The sequence below is a fragment of the Lipomyces arxii genome, assembly GCF_038497795.1.
Source record: "Lipomyces arxii strain Phaff 12-163 unplaced genomic scaffold V1512scaffold_3, whole genome shotgun sequence".
Lineage (NCBI taxonomy): Eukaryota > Fungi > Ascomycota > Lipomycetes > Lipomycetales > Lipomycetaceae > Lipomyces > Lipomyces arxii.
This window is the reverse complement of record NW_027117702.1, coordinates 296611-320992: the sequence shown is the minus strand read 5'-3', so window position 1 is coordinate 320992 and position 24382 is coordinate 296611. Positions and strand designations below refer to the sequence as shown.

General features: G+C 42.6%; 8 protein-coding genes across 8 annotated transcripts; 4 read left to right on the top strand and 4 right to left on the bottom strand.

Moving 5' to 3' along the window:
- The first annotated feature begins 50 nt into the window (after positions 1-50).
- Positions 51-4473, top strand: V1512DRAFT_259082 (XRN 5'-3' exonuclease N-terminus-domain-containing protein). The gene is made up of 5 exons (XM_066915570.1): positions 51-221; positions 271-349; positions 403-2201; positions 2254-3486; positions 3536-4473. Exons 1-5 carry the CDS (start codon positions 218-220, stop codon positions 4042-4044), a joined length of 3624 nt encoding a protein of 1207 aa, XP_066772978.1. The 5' UTR covers positions 51-217; the 3' UTR covers positions 4045-4473.
- Positions 4474-6316: 1843 nt separating this feature from the next.
- V1512DRAFT_221419 (ras family-domain-containing protein) lies at positions 6317-7717 on the top strand. Its single transcript, XM_066913714.1, has 7 exons — positions 6317-6543; positions 6599-6672; positions 6743-6770; positions 6850-6939; positions 6992-7120; positions 7172-7381; positions 7431-7717. The coding sequence occupies exons 2-7, from the start codon at positions 6607-6609 to the stop codon at positions 7556-7558; spliced, it is 651 nt and encodes a 216-aa protein (XP_066772977.1). The 5' UTR covers positions 6317-6543; positions 6599-6606; the 3' UTR covers positions 7559-7717.
- Positions 7607-10538, bottom strand: V1512DRAFT_259071 (P-loop containing nucleoside triphosphate hydrolase protein). Its single transcript, XM_066915569.1, has 7 exons — positions 9650-10538; positions 9354-9603; positions 9128-9306; positions 8560-9083; positions 8413-8514; positions 8199-8368; positions 7607-8152 (listed from the first exon to the last, which is right to left on the bottom strand). Exons 1-7 carry the CDS (start codon positions 10418-10420, stop codon positions 7713-7715), a joined length of 2436 nt encoding a protein of 811 aa, XP_066772976.1. The 5' UTR covers positions 10421-10538; the 3' UTR covers positions 7607-7712.
- A 332-nt stretch (positions 10539-10870) lies between these two features.
- V1512DRAFT_259069 (P-loop containing nucleoside triphosphate hydrolase protein) lies at positions 10871-14575 on the top strand. The gene is made up of 7 exons (XM_066915568.1): positions 10871-11097; positions 11147-11184; positions 11244-11338; positions 11391-11490; positions 11537-11764; positions 11808-11951; positions 12001-14575. Exons 1-7 carry the CDS (start codon positions 11093-11095, stop codon positions 14352-14354), a joined length of 2964 nt encoding a protein of 987 aa, XP_066772975.1. The 5' UTR covers positions 10871-11092; the 3' UTR covers positions 14355-14575.
- Positions 14491-16716, bottom strand: V1512DRAFT_285417 (Rec8 like protein-domain-containing protein). The gene is made up of 3 exons (XM_066918046.1): positions 16513-16716; positions 16227-16457; positions 14491-16172 (listed from the first exon to the last, which is right to left on the bottom strand). Exons 1-3 carry the CDS (start codon positions 16543-16545, stop codon positions 14715-14717), a joined length of 1722 nt encoding a protein of 573 aa, XP_066772974.1. The 5' UTR covers positions 16546-16716; the 3' UTR covers positions 14491-14714.
- Positions 16717-16833: 117 nt separating this feature from the next.
- On the bottom strand, positions 16834-20208 carry V1512DRAFT_259064 (vacuolar protein sorting-associated protein 35). Its single transcript, XM_066915567.1, has 3 exons — positions 19730-20208; positions 19180-19586; positions 16834-19128 (listed from the first exon to the last, which is right to left on the bottom strand). Exons 1-3 carry the CDS (start codon positions 20034-20036, stop codon positions 17020-17022), a joined length of 2823 nt encoding a protein of 940 aa, XP_066772973.1. The 5' UTR covers positions 20037-20208; the 3' UTR covers positions 16834-17019.
- A 364-nt stretch (positions 20209-20572) lies between these two features.
- Positions 20573-23255, top strand: V1512DRAFT_259062 (thiamine diphosphate-binding protein). The gene is made up of 4 exons (XM_066915566.1): positions 20573-20841; positions 20909-21010; positions 21066-21133; positions 21187-23255. The coding sequence occupies exons 1-4, from the start codon at positions 20699-20701 to the stop codon at positions 22911-22913; spliced, it is 2040 nt and encodes a 679-aa protein (XP_066772972.1). The 5' UTR covers positions 20573-20698; the 3' UTR covers positions 22914-23255.
- On the bottom strand, positions 23185-24347 carry V1512DRAFT_259061 (uncharacterized protein). Its single transcript, XM_066915565.1, has one exon. It carries the CDS (start codon positions 24186-24188, stop codon positions 23289-23291), a length of 900 nt encoding a protein of 299 aa, XP_066772971.1. The 5' UTR covers positions 24189-24347; the 3' UTR covers positions 23185-23288.
- Between the last annotated feature and the right edge of the window lie 35 nt (positions 24348-24382).

The window sequence follows — 24382 nt, the reverse complement described above, 5'->3', positions numbered from 1 at the left end:
CGCGTAATTTCAGATTAAGGGTCTGGTGAAGTTATTTGATGTCGCGTGTACTGCGCGCCGTCATGAAGTCGTACGTTACATTTCAGTTGACAGTGTTTTATTTTTGGTGACCGATTCTCAGCGTCTCTGTTCAGATCAGGTTGATTTGTTCACACTGTAACCTGTCGGTACTTTCGCATGGTCACAGTGTGAGCAACTCTTTGTGAGCCAGTAAATCATGGGTGTGTATAGTTTTGTTCTGGTTGAATGCACTTTTGTTAATTTGTCTAGGGATTGTTAATTTTGCAAAATGGATTTTTGACCGGTATCCGCTTGCGTCTCAGTATATGGAGAGCAGCAAGCTTCCAGAGTATGTACAAGTCGGCTCTTGCGATAAGCTTGAATTGAGATTGGACTACTTAGATTTGACAACCTTTACCTTGACATGAACTGTGTTCTGCATAGATGTACAGATGTTGCTGATGATGACGCTGTTGGAATTTCTGAAACTGATATGCTTGCGGCAATCTTTAATTACCTTGAGCTGGTTTTTAACAAAATTCAACCAAAAAAGGTGCTCTTCATGGCGTTTGATGGAGTAGCTCCAAGAGCGAAGATGAACCAGCAGCGGTCGCGCCGCTTTCGAGATATGATGTACGCTAATATTGCCAAAGAGAAAGCTTTGAAGGAAGGGTCGCTACCTTTCAATCAGCCGTATGACTCGAATCTTTTCAAACCTGGAACGCAATTTATGAGCAAATTAAGTAAAAATTTGAACTTGTTTATTTTCAAAAAGGTTAACGAGGACTATCGGTGGCGCCATATTGAGATTATAATTTCAGGGCACGATGTTCCCGGTGAAGGTGAGCACAAACTTATGGAATATATTCGCAAATCCAAGTTGCAGCCTGACTATAATCCGAATACACGTCATTGTCTATATGGCGTGGATGCGGATCTTATCGTTCTTGGGCTACTTACGCATGAACCTCATCTTACTATTCTTAGAGAGCGGGCTAAGTTCATACAGGTCAAAGAACGGCCTGCAGATTTTTACAATCAAAAGTTTTATCTTCTGCATCTATCACTATTTCGCGAGTACTTGGAGTTAGAATTTAGAGATGTAAATTGTCATTTATCTTTTAAGCTTGATTTCGAGCGTGTCTTGGATGACTTTGTATTATTATGCATTTTTGTCGGTAATGATTTTCTCCCGAACCTACCTCAACTTGAGATCCATCTGGGTGCCTTGACATATGTACTCGAAGCTTACAAGTTGTCATTACGGCGATGTGATACTTACCTCACTGAATTTGGCAACGTTAATCTTCTTAACCTCCGTCGGTTTCTAGAAGAATTGGAGTTTAAGATGCCTAGAACCGACAACGAATACCAGCTGCGTCTAAACGCGGAATTACAGAATAGCCATGCGTTACCCAGTACGCTGCGAAATATGGAGATGACAGACACACAAAAAACATTACTTAACAGCGTTACGGATTACTTTCTTAAGTCTAAGGAAGATCACAGCCTCGAATTTCAAATTCCGTTACGTCTCGTTGAGAATGACTTGGAGTTTATCAAAAAGGCAGCATCTATATTGTCGATTTGTTGTTCTATAGAAGTGTCTGCAGATGGCAATGTTTTGTCTTTGACTACTTCTCCTGAGAACTCTACTATTCAGACTGAATTTTTGCAAGAAGGAATTTTGCAGGATGATGCTGGTCATTTTAATGAATTTAGTTTTGTTTCAACTGAAAAGGTAGTAAGAAATGCCAATAATTGGAAGGACAACTACTATAAGGAGAAACTAGGATTTTTGTCCAATGACGAAGTTAAAATGACAATGCTATGCGAAAATTACGTTCAAGGACTCCAGTGGATTTTGAATTATTACTATAAAGGAGTTTGCTCTTGGTCCTGGTATTTTAAATATTACTATTCGCCAATGGTATCCGACATTTATAAGGGCTTAGGTGCAGACCTTAATTTTCTTTTAGGACAACCTTTTTTGCCCTTTGAGCAGTTAATGTGCATTTCACCGATGTTGTATAGCGAGCTTATTCCCATCCCTTACCGAAAACTGATGTTTGATGTGTCATCACCAATTGCGGACTTTTATCCTTTGAAGGTTGAAGTGGATCTCAATGGCAAGAAGGACTGGGAAGCTGTGGTTAAAATTCCATTTGTCGACGAGGATCGGCTGTTAACTGCAATGAAACGTAAGTTTTAGTCTGGAGCATATCATGCTGATATGGTTTGTTAACTGTTTAGCCTTGGAAGCTGAGCTCACCTCGGATGAACAAGGGCGTAATCTTTTCGGTTCAATGTTAAAGTATACTTACAGTTTGGATTTAGACGATGTTCGCGTGTCATCGACAACGTTCTTATTTCCTGGAGTAGAGCGAAACAAATGTTCGGTTGAAGAATACAGCTTCCCAGATACTAACGGGGTTCAGTATTCGGGCTTTTTATGTAAAGGTGTTCGGCTTGGCCGGCTTGCTCCCCCTGGGTTTCCTACTTTACAGAACATTTTGCATGGTACTGACATCGTCCGTAAGAAATCTGAGTTTCAAGCAGATTCTTGGCGCGAAGTCGTGACGATAAACGTTAATAATATTTATAATGACGTTACAGCTGCAGAGATTGCAATCAAAAACCTCGGCCGTAAGGTCTACGTTAATTGGCCTTATTTGAGCGAAGCTCGGATTGAAGCTGTTGTTAGCCGTACATTTAGTTACAATCTCGTTAAGGTCAATCGGAAAAATGAGATAATTTTTCGGCCTCATGATGCACGTCAGATTCAAAACTTTGACTTTGCCGTTCGCGGTGTTCGCAAACGATATGAAAATAAAGGTGTCAATCTAGATGATGTTACACTTCTGCTCTCTGTCGCGCTTATTTCCGGTTTAAAGCAAGTGATTAGTGGATCTTTCTTGAAAGAATATGAAACAGGGTCAAATTTATTTTACCAATACCCGGTACAAGCTATGATTGAGTCGATTCCGAATGAAGATGGACGTTTTAAGGAAATTCTAGATCCTCAAATTTCTCAGGTTTTCGGAGTTGAAAAGATTGGTTTTTACTTAGGGCAAGAAGGGTTCGGACGGCCATTACGTTTTGCCAACAAACGTGATGATCGACGCGCTGATGTTCTAGCGTTGGAACCACAAATGCAAAATATCTCGTTCGGCAACACTTTAGCACAACAAGAGCACAAGCAAGCCAACTATCTTCCCACAAATGTTGTTAGTCGCAAGTTGCGTATTTCAGCGTATCTCCTAAGCAAAATAACGTCAAGCTATTTTGTACAATATGGTGACGATAATGCTACTGCTAATGTGGGACTCAGTCTTAAGTTTGAGGCTAAGGGGTTGAAAGTACATGGATACACTAGACGAATTGATAAAGGCTGGGAATATAGCAGCAAAGCTGTGGATTTGATTCAAGCCTACATGTTGGCTTTTCCTGATTTATCTAGAGGTCTTTCACGTGCACCGCGAGATGGTATATTGCCGACGTCTACTACAATTAACGATAACCTAACAAAGTTTAGATTCCATGAATATTTTGCAGTTGCTAAATGTCGATGAGGCTATCGCGAGACCGAGATTGGATGAGATTTTACGTTGGCTTGAAGTCCATGTCTCAAGTTTGTTAAGTCGTGTACCTCTAGGTTTTGAGCAACTGTTACCAAAGACGGTGGGAGTTATTGAGCAATATGTAGATAGACATACTACAAAGTTATTGGAGCCGATGAAGCTTGAGAATGTATCACAAAAGCTTATTTTGAGGCCGACAGACGGTATATATAAGTTAAGGCAACAACGATTTTCTCTTGGCGACCGCGTCCAGTACGTCTGTGAGGTTGGAAATGTTCCAATTGGAACACCGGGTACTGTGATTGGAATTACTTTTAACAATAGGCACAAGGCTCTTGAAGTCGTTTTTGATGAATGTTTTTTTGGTGGTTCAGACTTTGATGGTCGATGCTCCGTCGGTCGTGGGATGACAATTGACGTTTCTAGTGTAATTAACTTGACCACCAAGCAGCTTGCATGTTAAGCTAGCAAGTTACGGTTTTTAGGACATGAATGTAGGTCTCCATCGATCCACAAGCATTGATATTGCAAGTTGTACTTCGTGTCCTATAGACGCTAATGACCTGTTTTGCGGATACTTGCTTTGAAGATGGCTGTTGCAAAGGCATATCTGGGAGTACCTGAGCGATACAGGCGTACGCACACGCTGCCCCTGAAAATACGCCATAAGCCGCGTACGCGTGAAGGGCTACCTAAGTACGTTGCTGGGGCGCAGCAACGGCCGTACTATTTGTTGAAGCTTGGTGGTCTTCACAAAATTTGTGTAGCAACATATTTTCAAAGCATCTTTTGCTTATTGAGTTGGAAAAGCAAGGACGTACAGAGTTCAAACCTATGTATTAGTAATATCAATGTTCGATAATCGACAAATATAACTGTTGCCGTCGTGCCAATGTATCTAGCCTCCTGATGGTTCATATAAACACAAACTTATTAAAAGTTGTTATTGGTAATTGATTTAACTTCAATACTATTGGTTAGCGGTGAGTATACCGGGGTTGCACTGATCCATTTGGTTTAAGGGTTCAAATACTGATAATATTGTCGACGGTGCAGAAGGTTTCAAAGTAAGTGCCAATTTCGTCAAGTTAATCGTAAACTGAAAAACACATCATGTATCTAGGCCGTTAATGTTAATGATGGTTTTATGTAAATTTGGCATGAATAAATTATAATTTCCAAAAAGTTGATTGGCGCTCGTCTAAACAACTTCAAATTGCAAAAAATGCGATTGTGACTATTGGCTTGGTGCCATACGGGAACGTTGTATCCCCAGCGATGAGGTTTAAGTCAAGCTGACTAAGAATTGAGGATATAAAAAGCAAAGCATGGCAAGACTGTAACGATCTACTTGCTGTGATCATATTATTTAAATACGAGCTTCCGGTGAAGGGACATATAATGCCAGCCATCCGCGAATTACGAACTGGTTGTAATTCCTGTACAAGCCATGTTATGTATGGTTTCGGCCCATCCTCGCCCCACCTTTCGGCAAAAGAACAATCAATTACGTCCGGCAAGAAGTAAGCTTAAATCGCGGCACTTAATAGCTAGCGGCGGGTTGTATGGCGGACGAAAGACGTCTGTGAAATAACCAATTTGGGATTAAGAGTGTATAGAATTTATAATACTTCGTAACTTATTAACGCAAAATGAACAAGATAGCACTTCTTAGCTAATGCAACAGAAATTTATTGAAAACCAGAATTTTGTCATTGGACTTGTGAAAGATAACAGCTAGATACGAGGTGGTGGATGGGAAGTCTTCTTTGACTAATATTGGACTGAAGTCCGAGTTCAATGGCAAAGACCTAAAAGTATGTGTATCCACCAAAAGACATAAACTGGCTGGATAGTACGAGACTGCTTCAAGGTACCTACAGACTTTGCGCCGGGATTTTATAACCAAAATTTTCTGCTGGCGGTGATGAGCCATCATGTCTAGTTTATTCGCAAATCAAAGTAGTGCTGAACATTGATATTGCTACTGCGACGGAAACAAATGAACAAGATCCAAAAATTGCCTTGCCAAATCAATCGTGACACTTCAAATTGCATGCATCTTAAGATCGGGCTTCCAAATTTGACTACCTATCCCTAAAACCTTGCAATTGTGAGCATCCAAATTGAGAATAGCTCCGAGGGGGGGTGGATGTCAACTGTGAATTTACCATTTACTTGGAACTAGGAGATGCAACTTTTAGAACAACATTACTCGACGACCGAAGGTTAGCAGTACTCCTTTTGAAACAAAACATTCTGTCATCGGTTGTCGGACAGTACAAAGTTCTAGGCGTAAACTGTGTAGACGAAGCTTTGCGGACTGTTGAATAATGGTTGAGCCCTATGATTTGATCAGAAGCTGTGCCGCCCTGCGCAGATCGTGTCATGTAGGTAGAGCGCAATGCTGAGGCTGCTTAAGTCAATGCATGAAGTATGAAGATAACATTAATGCATAATTTAGTCTTGTCCTATCTGGAACCAAAGGCTCTCAATTATCTGTACGCAAGAGCTTTGCAATTAGCTGTGATGGATACACATAGAGTCGTAAAAAAAATACACTTTTAAATTTGTAAACAAATAAAGAAATTTGAGAAATGACGTCGATGGACTACAAAACTCTAATTTGAACATTCGATAACTGACCTGTGGCATATACGTACAAGTATAGCTGTCATATATGTCATAAAGCTAGTTATGCTTAATGTACAATGTTTTTTTTCTCACGCTTTCTAGATTTTGTCTTCATAGCAAGTTGTTGATCTCAGCATAATTCACACTCTACAACCGCCAAAAAATATCATATCCAATGTAAGTTTTTAGTCGTGAAATATTTGAAAAGTCAGACGAGGGCAAAGTAATAATCTGTTTGTGCTTACAATTATTATTTGTGCTCAAAACTTAACTAAAGATGTTGATTCTTCAACTCATATCGCATCTGAAAAAACATGTGATTCGATCTGTACTTTGAAAATCAATTTTACCAAACTGAATAAACTGACATAACTGTTGTAAAGACTTAGAAATGGCAGAACCGCAGCAAGTCCCCACATTCAAGCTTGTTCTCGTTGGTGATGGTGGTACTGGAAAGGTTAGTTGTTTTGGAGCAGGCGCTAGTCAAAGCGTAAATATTGTTGGAAAATGTGTTAATTAATATGTAGACCACCTTCGTTAAACGCCATTTGACGGGTAAGATTAATTGTCGTCAAAAGTGCTTTGTGCTTCTGATGTGTTGTAACGAAGGTGCTAATACGATACTTGTTTACAGGTGAATTCGAGAAGAAGTACAACGCTACCCTCGGTGTCGAAGTCCACCCTCTGTCTTTCTACACCAACTTCGGTGAGATCAAATTCGATGGTAAGATGTTTTGAATATATTATAGAATTCAGTGTGTTGACAAACATCACAGTCTGGGATACCGCCGGTCAGGAGAAATTTGGAGGTCTTCGTGACGGATATTATATCAATGGACAGTGCGGAATCATTATGTTCGATGTTACTTCCCGTATCACATACAAGAACGTCCCTAACTGGCATCGTAAGCTCTGGTGCGGATAAAGTTCAGACTTCAGAATTAACAAGGGATTAGGGGATTTAGTCCGTGTTTGCGAGAACATCCCCATTGTTTTGTGCGGAAACAAGGTCGATGTTAAGGAGCGCAAGGTTAAGGCCAAGACTATTACTTTCCACAGAAAGAAAAACCTCCAGTACTACGATATCTCGGCTAAGTCCAACTACAACTTCGAAAAGCCCTTCTTGTGGCTTGCCAGAAAATTGGTTGGCAACCCAGCTCTTGAGTGTATGTTTAATCGGTTACGATTGTATGGCTCTTTGCTAACTGATTATAGTCGCTGCTTCCCCTGCTCTTGCTCCTCCCGAAGTTGAAGTTGACAATGCATTGATGAGCAAGTACCAGGCTGAAATGGAACAGGCTGCTGCTATGCCCCTTCCTGATGAGGATGACGCTGATTTGTAAATGTAGACGAATTTATATGGCTTTTGATTGTACGAAAAGAACAAACTGTTATGAATGTAATGCATAAATTCTTCTACTGATTTAATAAAGACGGGAGGTATAAGTAAGTCTAGAAGTAAAAATCAAGAAAAAAATTATGGTGTTGGAGCCTGGTTTAGTGTGAAATGTACTGAAATACGTAAGATACTTGATCTCTGCCTGCTTCGTTTCGGAGGAGCAAATCCTGAATTGCCTTGAGTCCATTATTTGTGAAATGGTTCCAAGAATTCGTGTCACCGTAAAGCATAGCGGGTGCTTTGACAAATTGTTCGCCGTCTGGTTTGCAACGTTTGCATTTGAATGTCGTATGTGTATCGCAAATCAGGTCTGGTGCAAACTGAAACAGCTGTCGTAAGCTGTCGAGCGAAAAATGCCGTTCCACATCTTGTGCTTCGTCAACAACGCACGACGAAAGCGATTGCTTGTGTGACTGACGCTGAAAGATTTTCTCTTCGATTGTCCCTGTTGCTATAAATCTGTACACAAAGCAATGTTTCTTTTGACCATCGCGCCAGACACGAGCCAGTGCCTGCTGATCAGCAGCTGGATTCCAGTCTATACATGTTAGCTTGACAATTTCTTCAGCTCGTTTACAACTTACCTGGATCAAAAAGAATCAAGCGATTAGCACCAATCAAATTGATACCGCAGCCACCGGCCTTGCTACTTAGCAAAAAAATAAATTCTTCTCCTTCAGGGTCGTTGAATCGGTCGACCAATTTTTGACGCTTGTTGACGTTCATGGTACCGTCCAGTCTTAGTGATCCATACCTTATTCAAGTTAGAATCATACTATACACTCAAGGGGAACATACCGCTTGGTTCGACAGTATCGCTCAATGACATCTAGGGTCTGCGTGTAATTGCTAATCAGCACAATTTTGTCATTAGTTTCTCGTCTAATCATTGCGAGCATTCTACTACTGTCAGTTCTGATTCCGTGCGTAATTTGACTTTCCTACCGGTCTAATACGAGCATCTTGCCAGAAAGAGACGTGTCAATATCGCGGTCACGACTGGCCCGCGCATCTTTAGGAACATACTCGTCTGGAAAATATTGCTCTGATCCTTCGATGTCGTCCGGCAAATTCAACAAATCAGGGTGATTGCAGAGTTTTTTTAGTAGTCCTATGGCTTTAAGAGGCTGTGAATCTACTCCTTTGAGTAGCTTCTTTATATCTGGAGAGGTGATAAAATGCTGGTAAAGAGCTGTTTGGAAAGGTGATAGTTTGCAAAACACAACATGCTCGTACTTGACAGGCAGATACTTGGACAAAATATCGTTAGTACGACGAATGATAAGTTTGTTCACAACTGCGCCAAGCTCGCTTAATTTAGCATCGCCTTGTTCTCTGTCGACATCTGTACCATCCGCATCTCTTCCTTTCAGGATTGGTATTTCGAAGTTTTTTCGAAACTCTGCTCGACTTCCCAAAAGGCCAGGGTTTGCAAAATTCAGCAAAGAAAAATACTCAGATAAATCATTCTAGGTCGTCAGCAGCACAACTACCAATCCGTAACATGGCTTACTTGAATAGGAGTCCCAGACAAGATCACTCTTCTTTGCACGTTGAGCGAGTCCAGTGCTGTAAATGTCAACGACTCGTTGTTCTTTAAACGATGGCCCTCATCGCAGAGCATTAGCCCAATCTTTGTATCTTTCAGTTCGCCAACATTCAGTCTTAACGTTTCGTATGAGACAATGAGCACTATAGCGCATTAGTTAATATACAATTATTTGAAAAGGCGAACATACCTGGTCTAACTGCAGCAATTTTACCTTCGGAAATTGCCCACTGTCTCAGTTGGCGAGTTAATTCTGATTTTGAAGCTTTACCATCCACAGCAAATGGCGTCAGGGCATCTTTTCCAAGCCACTTCACGAATTCGTTCGCCCAGTTTTTTACTAAGCTTGATGGACAGACAATAATGCACTTCTCTATGGTTGATTTGCCAGCATTCGGAGATTGACGGAGTAAGGTCCACAAAAGTGCAATACATTGTAGCTATGGTCACATTAGATTGTCGATGATATTAAGCAAGCAAACTTACCGTCTTGCCAAGTCCCATTTCATCTGCCATGATGCACCCGAAAGCATTTGGATTGACAAGTCCAGTGGTGCACTTATACAAAAACTTCACGCCTTCCACTTGATGTGGTCGTAAAACTTTTGTGAGTTTTGGATCAATAACCACGGGCACTTTCGGCTTCTCTTCCTTCTTCTTGTTCAGTCCAAGCATTTCTGCCAGACTCTTATGTGTCCGGGAAATTACTTTTGGAGCTTCTGGCTCATCCGGTACTACTTCTGAGGCAGCAATTAACTCCGGGTCGTCGATTGTCGGATCATACAAAACAATGGCAAACTCTCCAGATGGATCGTGAAGCGGTCTTGCCACGAAATTTGCTCGTCGTAGCATGCCTAATGCAGGCGGTGGTCTATTCGAGAACTCATCTGATAATTTAACTGACGGAACTTTAAACTTTTGCCTAAACACAATGGTTTTATCTTTTGGCTGAAATACTGGGAACCTGTTGATAGACTTGATTTCTAGTGGCATTCTATCAGGGTCATCATAGTATAGAGAATCGCCTTTGCCATCAACACCTCCACCTTGCTCGCTATAATTAACCTTCTTTCTTTTTCGTAGTGGAAGCTCTCTGGTGTTTTCAGTAAATGCACCTGGAGACTTAAACGGTTTCGAAAGAGTCTGACAGGCATCAACAGATAAAGCTCGACGGCGGACCAGAATACTTTCACCGCTTGATTGAAATAATACAGTTTTAGACCGCACACTGGATCGAGGTGTACTACTAACATCCATCCGTTTGTGCAGAGAACGAAATTAGTTGCGCAGATGAAGGCGAAAAGTATTGGAGCGGCAACAAGTAAACACAACACAAAACCCTTATGTTTATATTGCGCGACGCGGTGTCGCGTGGTCCCGTGAGCAAGAGTAAAGTTCCGGACTGGGACTAGTGATGATCCACCGCGTTGGAAACCAGAACGTTGGCAGAGTGACAGGTTTATTGCTAAACTATATCTTTGATCACAGTTTATTTGTGACATCTTAGGAAGGTAGATTATATTATTTTGTTTAATTGGTCAAGCAAATATAAAATATATTTTAGTGGACTTTAAGTTGAAAGTTTCAGGGGTCGATTATATATATGCGTTCGCTTAAGCATAAAATTTCGCCGTCATTAACCCTGACCCTCTCACAGAGACTGTCCCACCACAGTTTTGGTCTTTAATAGCGGTCTGACACGTTCCAACCAGATTGCCAAAATTGCTTTTGCAGTCAACTTTAACGGCCTGATTGCTTTAATTTTGCTGTTAAGGTCTATTAGTATTGCTTGAAAAGTTACCAGCAAAAATTTTGTACAGTGTGCAGGATCAGCTTTGTAAATACTGTTTATTTTGGCTTCGCATATACGGCTTGTGTTCTATTATCTATTGAAAGGTCAAGTTGTGTCCGGCTTGAGAAGAGGGCAGAATGAGGTCAGCAATTTTGCAGAAATAGTTGTCGTAAATCGCTAACCGTCAATAGCTACGCTCCGTCTCGTGAGAGCTCAAACTCGATCAAAGGTAAGTGGTTATCAGTGAACCCATTCTGTCCAAATTCAACTGACTTTATTTCCGTTAAGTGGTGGCAAGATTCCGACCACTTAACGCAGCCGAAGCACAGGTAGGCGGAGGTGTCATTGTGAAGTTTGCAGGAAATGATTCTTGTAATCTTGACGTATGTTGTCAAGATCATTATCGACCCTTAAGCATGTCTTACAGTAGCCTAGACTCGAGATTTCGATGGATCCTTTACGTTTGATCGTGTGTTTCCTATGAATAGTACCCAGTCAGAAGTGTTTGACTTCAGTATCAAATCAACTGTTGACGGTTAGTTTGCAGACTTTTGAATAGTGATTTAAACTAAAGTAAATAGACATTATTAATGGATACAATGGCACTGTGTTTGCCTATGGGCAGACTGGTTCTGGCAAGTCTTATACCATGATGGGACCAAGTATCGCAGACGCAGATCGCGGTATTATTCCACGAATTGTGGAGCAGATTTTTGCTTCAATAATGAGAAGTCCTCCTAATATTGAGTACACTGTTCGTGTAAGCTACATGGAAATTTATATGGAACGAATAAAGGATCTGCTTAAATGTATGCTGATCTCAATAGTTTTCGCAATAACTAACGAGAACAGCGGAATTGGACAATTTGCCTATACATGAAGAAAAAGGCAAAGGTGTTTATGTCAAAGGTCTGAGTGAAATCTACGTGTCCAGTGTAGAAGAAGTATATAATGTGATGAGAAAAGGAAGTGCTGCTAGAGCGGTGTCATCAACTAGTTAGTACACTCTTGGGAGTTCAGGCAGCTGATACTAATATCTTGACAGGTATGAACATGGAATCATCACGTTCGCACTCAATCTTCGCCGTCGTTGTATCTCAAAAAAATCTTGAAACTGGTAGTGCTAAATCAGGCCAGTTGTTTCTTGTTGATCTTGCAGGATCTGAAAAAGTTGGTAAAACGGGCGCTTCCGGTCTTGTGCTTGAGGAGGCGAAAAAAATTAATAAGTCTCTATCAGCTCTTGGGATGGTCATTAATGCGTTAACGGATGGAAAGTCCAGTCACATTCCTTATCGTGATTCAAAGCTCACCAGAATTTTACAAGAATCGCTTGGCGGAAACTCAAGAACGACTTTAATTGTTAATTGTTCGCCGTCCGCTTATAACGATCAAGAAACAATCTCCACATTGAGATTTGGAACGCGAGCTAAAAACATTAAGAACAAGCCAATGATTAATACAGAACTTTCACCGGCAGAATTAAAGGCACAACTGAAAAAGGCCGTGGTGAAAAACACAGAGTATTCACAATACATTTTGTCTTTGGAGCAAGAACTTGCATTGTGGAGAAGCGGAGAAAGCGTTCCAAAAGATAGATGGTTTTCGATGGGAAATCCAGTCAAGCATTTCTCCTCCGGTAGTAGTTCGCCTTTGGCCGATGCTTCCAAACAGACGTGGGACCCAGATGAGCGTGAAGAATACTTGCAGCGAGAAAATGATTTGCAAGACAAGTTGTCCGACCGAGAGACAGTAATTTTGGGTCTTGAGAGACTTGTTAGCGAGTCAAAGAAGGAGACTAGCACGCTCCGGCTAAAAGAAGCTGAAACTGATAAATTAACTGAGACTCTTGAGAACGAAATTTTTAGTCTTAAGGCGTCGATTGAGAAGTTACAGTTTGAGGCGAAGGACAATGCAGTTATGGTTGAGAGTTTGAAAGAATTGAATGCGGAGATGACGTCTGAATTAGACAGTCTTCGATCTCAACTTCACGAAACTGCCATTCAAGCTGAAAAACAAACTTTTAAGATTGAAGAACGAAATCGACGTAAACGCGAGAAGTTACGGCAAATTATCAGCGGATTTGAGTATTTTGCTATTGGCGGTGACTCTCGTTTGACTGACAGTGATGACGGTATCTTGCCAGATAATGATGCCACTAAGCGAGAAGACGACTCTAGTAGCAAAACTGACTGGATTGGTTCAGCTCTGACGATGTTAGACAGTCTAAATGGCACAGGCTCATTAGATGACTCTAGTACCACATCATTAAAGGTTTGTCTTATGGAAGCACGGCAGTTTATTTCTCGGACTGAGCAGGTGCTGGACAACCGGATAGAAGAAGTCGAGATGCAATTGGAGCGCCGGGAGGAAATTGAAAGCTTACTTGGTGAGATGAAAGCTAAACTCACTTCAGTCGTACAAGAAAGTTCCGATAATTCTCAAGGTTATGATGAATATTTGAAATCAAAGCAAGCACTATTGGAGGGCTTGTTGGTAGAGTCTAAGCAAAATTTGCGTTTAGTGCTGAACGACAACAAGCGGTTAAGAAAGATTGCTGATGTTAACGCTGTGTCAAATATGCCTGCAAGCGTCCGACCGCTGTCTGCCTCTTCATCAGTTACATCGTCCACCTCGTCGGTTTCGAGCTGCAACAATCCGAGCATAGCTGTGTTAGACTCTCCTGCTGTGTCGGCTGGTCACATAGCTGCGCAGTCACAGGCCACGTCTGTGTCTACGCCTTCGTCTCCGTCAAAGGATCGGACTGGCAAAAACATACAGTCGACAATGGCTGACTTCAAAATTGCCAAGAAATCGCTCATGCGTGACCTACAAAGTCGTTGCGAGCGCGTTGTTGAACTAGAAATTTTGCTGGACGAGATGCGCGAACAGTACAAATCTCTAGTCAAGACCACGAACTCCGGCAGGGTGCAACAGAAACGCATGGCAATTTTGGAACGCAATCTAGATCAGCTGACCCAGGTCCAGCGATCGCTCGTTGATCAAAATGTGCAGCTGAAACGCGACTTGGCAATGACAGAAGTTAAATTGGCCGCGCGAAACGAACGGATAGCTGGGCTGGAGTCGTTACTCCAAGATTCGCAAGAGCGACTGGTTGCCGAAACCCAAGGCTACGAAACCAGACTTGGCGCATTGCGAAACCGGTTAGAGGATGTCAAGGTTTTTAGGAAACAAGCTGATGGAAACCGATCGCCAGACATTGCCGGAATCGCGCTGCAGACCCAACGGATTGTTAAGCCACTGCGAGGCGGAGGAGGTGTGTTGTCGTTCGGATCAAGCCCGCTCAGTGGACATCCAAAGAGCACGGTCGAGAATAAGACTGACGCGTCGAACACGTCGCCTACGTCATCAAAACGATCGAGCTGGTTTTCTAGAGCGTAAGACTTTTGAAGGAAGGGATACAGTATCGCTGGATACGAATTGAGAGAATTTGATTAAGGGATACGGCGTTTTTGTGCAATTTGCATTGGTTGCCTTTGCCTTTTATACTTAATTATTGCTGATTCGGAATAGCTGTGCATGTAATATAATTTAGAGTACTCACATAGGATCATTGTATACACCAAGGAGTTACATCAGATTCAACACAATAAATCAGAATCGGAATACACAACATCTAAAAACATATGCATCCCACACAATTCATTCACAAACTTGATAAAAATACAAACTAGCGCAAAAATTAAAATTACATCCGGAAAGATAAAATACAAAAAATTTCTTAAGTAGCAAATTCTCCTTCTAATTGGCAGCGACCTCGGCCTGAGTTTGCTCTACACCTGTATTCAACCAGTCGGTCTCAAACAAAGCTTCTTTAGCTTTAATGTTGATGATACCGTAAGGATTTTTTTGCTCAACTTCAACGGCGTCTTTTGTAGCAAGAACTAAAGTCTCAAAAAAGAATTTGACTGCGTCTTGTCGGGATGATTCGGCAGTCAAGCTCTGGAAATCAACAGTATCTGTCTTGAGTAATTCAGTCTGTAAAACAACTGCTGTCTCCTTTGTATGTCGTGAGATATTGTTCACAGCTTGTGTAGCCGGAACGGCATTGACAATGTCGTCTTCCACCAAATCTGAACGAGCAACAATAGCACTAGTGTCGTTGTCTTTGGACGAAAACTGAACATCTGCATCAAAGTCAATGTCAAGATCACGCTGGTCAGCAAATCCATCCGGTAGAGCGTATCTATCTTCCTCATCCTCGATGTTTGGTGCTTCATACCGTTCGTCTACTTCCTCAGTGTGCAAACGCTTAGAATTCCCTTCTGCTTTTTCTTCGGCCGCATCCGAAATTTCCTTCCGCTTGTTTTGGTTAATTTCTGGAAGTAGTTGTGGAATTAGTAAACTTTGGAGAGAATCGTTCATATACGCAGGCTTGTAGATAAAATCAAACACATCGCCCTTCTCATACATGCTCGCAAGAGTAACGTCATCGCGAGAACGAGGAAGTGTAGGATAGTCCTTTAGAATTCCTGTCCGATTCTCCTGCATGTCTCTAATAAAAGCGCTCTTTAATTCTGTAACGTCGTCAACTTTAAGCTTTCGCTTAGTTGGTGCAGAAGTCTTTTTTGGCAGAGGTAAGCCATCTTCAGCCTCCGCTGTAAGACGATTGGACCGGTTGAGATCAGCATCCCTCAGTGGGGTAAGAGGTTCATCATTAATCTGGTCAAGAGTCGGCATCTCTTCCATGTCCATATCTCCAAGTTCAAGAGGCTTATCAAGAGGACGCTCGTCAAATATTTCAAGACCAAAATCTTCCTCTTCACGCTCCCTAAAATCTTCAACTGGCTCCTGTGCATCACGTCCCATTTCGAGACTGACTTCAGGCTCGTAATCAAACATTGGAGCTTCGTATCTTTCTTCACTATGGGTAGGCTGTTCTTCTGAAGCATCCAGATATTCGCCAGTATCTAGCACCAAGTCGTCGTCTCCCATGTTTGCAAGCTCGTCAATCATTTCTCCACGACCCAGTTCAATGGAATCTTGCAATTCTGGTAAGGTGATGTCTTTAACCGATGAAGTGTGTGCATTGGCGGCAGTTCTGACCGGAGAGGCAGGAGCAGGCATTGTGAAACCCAGAATAGCGGAAGGGTCAGGGAGCAAAAGATCCAGCTCTGTAATTGTGTTGGGTAAAACCAACTGCTGCGGATTGACAGCGACAGCACTTGTAGCCAAATCGACATTGCCTTTACTGAATGTCTAAACAGAATCTGAGTCAGAACTGAATCAAGTCCAAATAGATCGTCTGCTTACCATTCGGAGCTTCATCAAAGCTTCATTGCAATCATCCAGCAAGTACTTTGCCTTGCGACTGTAAATACGCACGACACCAAGCAGTAGTTGTCCTGATAATCGGAGTGCCATCGGGGCCACATCGTCACCAACAATTGCACCAACGGATTTCTCAATATCTGTCTGTAAAAATTGTGCTTTTGATAGCTTGCGCTCAAGATTTGCTGCCAGCCATACTCTTGCGAGGGGTCCCTTTTAACACAGGTTAGCAAACAAATTTACAGGCTCACTTGCTGTCATTTCTTACCTTCTTAGACAGAAGCACGTCCGAGTAAAACATCGCACTGAGCTATTGGCTTTTAGCCGAGAATCCTTTGAAAATCGGATGCTTCTATAAATAGTAAAAATGCGATCAAGTTGGTGTGAGATACTAGATCAAAGCAAAATTGTTTGTCATAAAAGCGAGCATCAAATGGAATGTAAACAAGTGGCTGGGCACATTCAACTCATCGCGCAACTGTTTGGCGTCTTATCCCGATTTCAGCATCTACGCCATATACACGTAATTTTACGCGTTTAAGGCATATATACACTACTGAATATAAGGGTAAGGGTATATACATGAACGGTCAATTAGTAAAACTGTACATTTCTCAACCTCTCAATCATACTCATATAGATAATTGGTCAAAAGATGTATTTCAAAAAAATTGCGCGTAGAAAATCAATGTAAAATGACAAACAAAACCACATAACTCAAAACAACTGCGAGTGTACAAATATTAAACAGCTTTTCGCAATGTTACTTCATCCCTTACCAATTAATCTGATCAAACCGTTCGTCCTCCTCCTTTTGCGCAGCGATATACTGCAGTGTCCGCTCGAAATGCTTTCTCGGTGAGTCATTGGTAGACTGGTCTATTGTACTTGAAAGGTTCGACATGATCAACGATATTAAACCGTTGACATATTTCACTGTTACAACCTCGCATCCTCGGTCAAAGTAATAAACGTATCTGTTGAGGATCTCCACAAAGAGTTCAATTGATACGGCAGCATCCATGCACGCGTCCGCAACACGTAGAGCACGCTGAAGACACTCAAGCACACGCTTGCCGTCTCTGTACAGTGGTGTTTTGCCTTCTTTCTCGCCACGGGTTGGAATTTCGACTGCCCACCAGAGGTGACTGGCAAAGTAAACTGCACGGCACTGGTCTGGCTTCTTAAGCAGCTTAGACCCGAACAACGCATTCTTCGTGATAAGCGTCTCGTAGCTTTCCTTTGTGAAATTCCGAGTTCCGTGTAAAGCACCAGCAATAACGCTAAGAGACTGGAATTGAGAACGAGAGTCAGTCAGTGCTTCTTCGAAAACGAGATATGCTTGAGCAAAAAACTCGTACGCAACTTCCTCAGACTCGACCTGATCTGCAATCTGACCACAGAAAACATATAGTCTTAAGCAGGTATCAGGCGAAGCACCTGTTGTGTACATTTCTGTGATGAGCTGATGAGAAAACTTGAAAACAGCCACGATCTTCTGGGCATATGCATTATCCACAAATCGCTTTCCCCAATAAGTTTGAACAAGCTTAATGGATGAAGTCACCAAAGCAGGAAATGTGTATTTAATGCGGTCCCCACCGGCACTAAATGCCTTCTTTGCAAGTTGTAACATTCTGAATTGAACGTCTGGCACGTCTGATTGAATCAAATGAACCATACGAGCCAACCAGCCCTGTTCCTCGACCGTCTCATCTGTTTCCGCATCTTTCCGCTTAGGTGTAGGTGCAGTACCGTTAGCAGGTGCAGGAGTAGCTGGTGCAGCGCCAGTACTACTGAACGGTTGCGCTGGATGCTGGCCTTCGACAATGATGACTTGTAAAAGCTCTGCAACACCTTCGACATCTTCCGGGGTTTCAATTTTAGTGTAGTTCTTGAGGATCGAATGCGCAACAGCTGCTGCAATTGACCTACGAGTAGCATAAGATTGAGCATGCAAAAGACGAACATAATTTGGAATGGCGAGAACGTTGAGAAGAGATTTATATGATGAAATAGGAGCAAGGAGCAAAGCCAGGATATTGTTTTTCGCCGGTGGTGAGTGTAAATCTGCGTTATCCTTAAACTCCTCAACTTTCTCCAACGTGAAACCCATGATTTGATCAATATAGTCAAGTTCAGCAGGATAGCAGTTCAAGCAGAGGTTGGTTAATGATACCAGCAGTGCAGTGACATCACCGATTGGCAAATCTGGTCGAGCTTGGATCAGTAGTTGAATCTGCTCGAAAAAAACTTCAAAAAGCTTAATTTCCTCGAGCAAATCAACATCTGGCTCTTGTGAAATAGGCTCGACAGTGGTCTGCGCAGCTCCAGATGTGGTCTCTTTCACAATTTCATCATCGTCGCCGAAAAGCTTATCACTTTTGGCATCTTCAACCTCCTCGGCTTCGTCAGTCTCTCCACCCTCGTGCTGTGGTTCTGACTCATGCTCTTCATCACCATTACCAGCATCCTCCCAGTCGCCATTGAGAGCTGGAGGTGGTGGGGTAACAACTTCCTCCTTATCGGGAATAGTGTGATCCTTAAACAGACCATACTCTTGTGCGATGTCATCTTTGAATCGGATGCGCCTAACAGCAGCTTCGAGCTTCTTCATAGCTGCCTCCTCCTTGGCCTTGCGAACCTCAGGAGCCTGTCCTTCGGCCTCGCGGTTGGCATAGGCTGCAAGGCGATCGATCATGGAAATAACAATGTTCTTGACATTAACACCAGGATTCAGTTTACCAACTGCAGAAAGGAAAAGATCAAGGCTCTGTAAATGGAACTCATCAGGGAAAACTTGAGTGATAACTTCCAGCAAGTATTCCTGAGCTAAAATATCGCGGCATTGCACGACCTGCTCGAGAATAGCAGGAAGAATGGTCTAATTTCGAGTAAATACCAAATCATGAACACAATAATATCTAGTTCATACAGTTTTGTAAATTGTTGCATCAACACCCTCAAGCTGACTGAGACGGACAAGATTGCTGCCAATCAAAATCTGAAGTTCTTGACGTTCCTTCATGCGCTTCTCACGGTCACGACTGTGGCCTTGATGCTGGAGACGAACCCAAAGCTTATTCATCTCAATGAAGTTTGTAATTACAAAGTGAATTGAGTCGGTAAGGTTGCCCTCAGGGCCATCGCTATCGCCAACTGGGAGACAGTCTCGTGACTGGCCCGAAAGATAGTACCTTAAGAAGAGACCACGAATAGGATGCTGCACACCACGACACATTTCCATCATATCCTTCAAAATTTCTTTAACAGGTGCATCGGGTACAGACATATAAACAGTTCCAACTGTGACCATGAGATACAATCGAGGGAGTATGTTGCCTGAAAAAGGACATTAGTATTTCAAGATATAATCTAACGCTTCAATTGCAGCAATTGATAGCAACTGAGGAAATCGGTAAAATCACAAGCTGCGATGCAATTGCAGTCATTGCACGAGAACAAAAGATTAGAATTGTGCGTACCTGCGTATTGGACCAGTTCATAAAGATCTGCGAGGTGATTGTTTGGATGGTTCTCCTTAAGATAAACTGACAAATTTCTCATCGAGTCAAAGACAGACATGTACAACTCATAATACTGTTTTGGACCCAAAGCAGAAGTTCGCAACTCAGAAAGCATTGATGAAGCATGCTTGAGCGCGTCCATAAGCTTACCTTTGGACTCCAAATTCTTGAGCATTAGGTGAGATTGCTGACGTACGACACCGAGGGCATCTTCCAGCAAGCGAGCCTGCTCCTCCTTTGAGGGCGGTGGCAAAGGTGTAGACATTGATAGTACTAAACGCTGGTTGAGAGTGAATAATAGTACTAAAAGTAGACCTCTATAGTGTCCTAGTTAGTAGTTTACCCCCGTTGTAGTCCCGAGATGGATTGGGCACGATGGCGGTGAGATAATATAGAAATATCAATTTAGGGTTTAAAAATATCAATTTAGCTTGGATTTGGTGGATGTCTTATTGTAAGTCCACTCAGTCTTATCAGTTTTGCTATTTTTGCATTTCACATTAATATTTATTGCAGAATTGCAACATATTACGTCTTTACGCCATAACAGCATCAAATAACTTATATAACCCTAACCCTATATTTTTCAAGAATATGAACTGAAAATTGTGCATGTTCTTTATAAAGTAAAATATCGTTATTTATCAACAATATTTGATTGTAAAATCGCAGTTTAATTAGTCTCCTGTTAGAATTGCCCGATGTTCATTCTGAACCCGATTTCGGCGTGAATATACCCTAACCCATTCCCCGTGTGACTCTTCTCACCAAAAAAAAGTTCTTTTGTTGCTCCGCCGCACCAAATAAAATCATTGTCAAAACGCATAAACAGTCGGTTTCAACCTCTTTTTCTATTACAACTTTTTCCCTTCAACAAAGATCAAGTTTACTCTTTTTTGTGCTCTTTCTCTGTCGGCTACTCTGCAAATGTTTAAGTCTCTTGCCCCAAGTGCTCGGGCTTTGTCTTCTAAAGCTCGAAAACAATTTGTTTTTTCGGCTCGGAATAAGTCAACGATTGCCACTACTACTGGCACTCGTCAGCTTCGCAGAGATCAGCATTCCGCAGCTGCGTAAGTTCTTTTTTTTAAAAGCTTTTTATTGTATATACATTATCGAGGTATTAACAACTGTTGTTAGTACAAAATCTCATGATTCACGGTCAAATGAGTCAACTATTGTGTCAAAACCTGTTCATATCTCTCCTTTAAAGTCAAATATTCCTTCCCATCTCGATGACACGTGAGTTGATACTTTACATCCTCGTTTTCGAATTTGTTATTAATGGATCATGCAGCTTTGTTGGTCTTTCTGGTGGTGACATTTTCCATGAGATGATGTTGAGACATGGAGTTAAGCATATCTGTGAGTTATTATACTGTTCTCTAGCGGATCAAGTCATTGACTTGTAACTATAGTCGGATACCCCGGAGGAGCAATCCTACCTGTCTTTGATGCGATTTACAACTCGCCCCATTTTGAATTCATTCTCCCTCGTCACGAGCAAGGCGCTGGTCATATGGCTGAGGGATATGCTCGCGTATCCGGTAAGCCAGGTGTTGTTCTCGTAACTTCAGGACCTGGTGCCACTAATGTTATCACTCCTATGCAGGATGCTTTGTCTGACGGTATTCCTTTGGTGGTTTTCACTGGACAGGTTGCTACCACATCAATTGGAACTGATTCCTTCCAAGAAGCCGATGTCATAGGTATTTCGCGCTCTTGCACCAAGTGGAATGTTATGGTGAAGAACATTGCTGAACTTCCACGGAGGATAAACGAAGCTTTTGAGATTGCTACGTCTGGAAGACCTGGACCTGTTTTGGTCGATTTGCCGAAAGACGTTACTGCAGGAATTCTTCGACACGCTATTCCCACTTTCAATTCTCTTCCCACACAAGGTTTGTCTGTAAGCGCTCTTGCTTCTTCTGTTGAAGTTACCGAGCAGGCTTTGAGACACACTGCGAATATGATTAACATTGCCAAGAAGCCTGTCATATATTGTGGTGCTGGTGTTATTGGAACCGAAGAGGGTCCTTACCGTCTTCGTGAGCTTTCTGAAAAGGCTTGCATTCCCGTTACTACTACACTACAAGCTTTGGGTGCGATGGACGAGTCTAGCGAAAAGTCCTTGCACATGCTCGGTATGCATGGAAGTGCTTATGCCAATCTTGCTATGCAAGAGGCTGATTTAATTATTGCTCTTGGTGCTCGATTTGACGATCGGGTTACTGGAAGCTTGGCCAAGTTTGCTCCTGAAGCCCGTCGTGCAGAGGCCGAAGGACGTGGAGGCATTGTCCATTTTGATATCTCGCCAAAGAACATCAACAAGGTTGTCTCTGTTACTGAAGCTGTTGAAGGTGAAGTCAGCGAGATGCTCGCTAGCTTGATGCCGCTCGTCAACCACGTTGACAGTCGGCCAGAGTGGTTTAGCAAGATTGCCGAGTGGAAGAAGCGGTTTCCTTTCGACTTTGAGCGTGAAAGTCCTGGTGGTCTTATCAAGCCCCAGACCGTCGTTGCCGAAATTTCGCGTCTGACTGAGTCTTTCAAGGACAAGACCATAATTGCAACCGGTGTCGGCCAGCATCAGATGTGGGCCGCTCAGCACTTCCGATGGAAATACCCGCGTACGATGGTTACTTCTGGTGGTCTGGGTACTATGGGCTTTGGTCTTCCAGCTGCTATTGGTGCCAAGGTTGCTAAGCCCGATCACGTTGTCATTGACATTGACGGTGATGCTTCGTTTAACATGACTCTTACCGAATTGTCTTCTGCCGCTCAGTTCAACATCGGAGTCAAGGTTGTCATTCTCAACAATGAAGAGCAGGGTATGGTTACGCAGTGGCAAGCTCTATTTTACGAGGACAGATATGCCCACACTCATCAGAAGAACCCTGATTTTATCAAGCTTGCTGAGGCTATGGGAATAAAGGCCATACGTGTTAGCAAGATTGAAGAGCTTGAGCCTGCTTTGAAGGAGATGCTCGCGTACGACGGGCCGATTCTCGTGGAAGTTATTGTCGATAAGAAGGTTCCTGTTCTGCCTATGGTCCCTGGTGGAAAGGGCTTGCATGAGTTTTTGGTGTATGACGCGGTCAAGGAGCAAGAACGCAAGGCACTCCGGAAACAACGTACAGGATTGTAAGGGATTTGAGCACTACAATGTATTGTCGATTGAACAGACGGTGTTGGTTATTGGTTACAAAAGTGTTTTATTGCTTCTTAAAGTTTTGTGTTTTGGTCTAAAGGAGGTAACTAGGGGGGAAAAGAGTATGCCAAACGATTTAACAAAAAGTTCGTGCTGTCTGTTTCACATTGCACTTTTTGGAGATGGCATGTGAGAGTGGAAAATAATGCGAATTCAATCATAGTTTTATGATTATTGGGGATGTGCGCATTGTCATGGGTCCACGGAGTTTAAACGAGTCATAGTAAATGTATTGAATAACTGTATTAACCCGAAATTTAGAAATAAAACACAAACGCCTGTACCATAATATTTATGTGCAAACCGACATTTTCAGACCGGTGTTAGCTGGATTCGTTCTTCGATGCCGTCGTCGATTTCAAAGTCGTCAAATTCTGTCGATCGTTTGTCCAGTCCGCGCAGAAGTCTGTTCGTCGCGTCCTTGTACAAGTAGTGCTGCAAGAAAAACACACTGCATACAACGACCATGTACAGCGCGTGCAAGAATCCGCCCGGTTGTCGGACAGCCAGGACGAAACTCCCGGTCGCCAAAGCACGAAACATGTAGCTCAGCAAGTACATACCAGCTGAAACCAGTAACGAGTACGTCAATGGCTTGCTCCATGCGACCGTGTTGGCCTCTTCCCAGTTGACGACGACTTGTGGCCAATACCTTGCGATTTCAAGCAGGTCTGACACTCCTTTGAGCAAGTCAATTAAGTCAATCTGAAATAACCCCCAATAGCCTTGTCCGGTAATCGGATCAACGTGGACGCGACACGACAAGATATATACAAGAATCACAAGCGCCAACGTACAGCCAGTCAGCCACTTTGCAATTGTCGAGAACCGCAGACGCAGCTGCGCTCTTGCACCTGCAAAGTCAGGCACGACAATCAGTCCAACCGAAAACAGTGTCGATAGCGTATACGGCAGATCGGCCGCAATTCGTGCCTTGTCAATCGACGGTGTCAGAGGATACCGTGCTGCGTTCTGTCGGACGACGGTCGCTGTCGGGAACACGTAGCAAAGCACAAATAACAATCTGTAGAGCGTGCTCTGAATCGTGAATATCACATAGTCAACCGAAACCCCTTTTAGCGGCGGCGCCTCAGGTCGAAGTCGTCGTGTGCGTATGACATTAAGCACAAGAATATGTGGAATCACAAAGTCAACAACGTATCCTCCAGCAAACAAGGCATTGGAAATAAACAAAAGAAAACCTTTGAGCATTTTCTTATCCTGCTCAAATCAAAGTCATGGCTGTAAATACTTTTTAAAGCTCTTTTCCCTCGCCGACGCCTCCGCTCAATTGTCCCAAATTAAACCTCAGTACAATCCCCTCCATAAATGTCAGTTCAACTTCACGCAGTTCACGGTCTTCTTTTTTGGACAAAGTTCGCACTTGTAGCAGCTCGTCATACTCT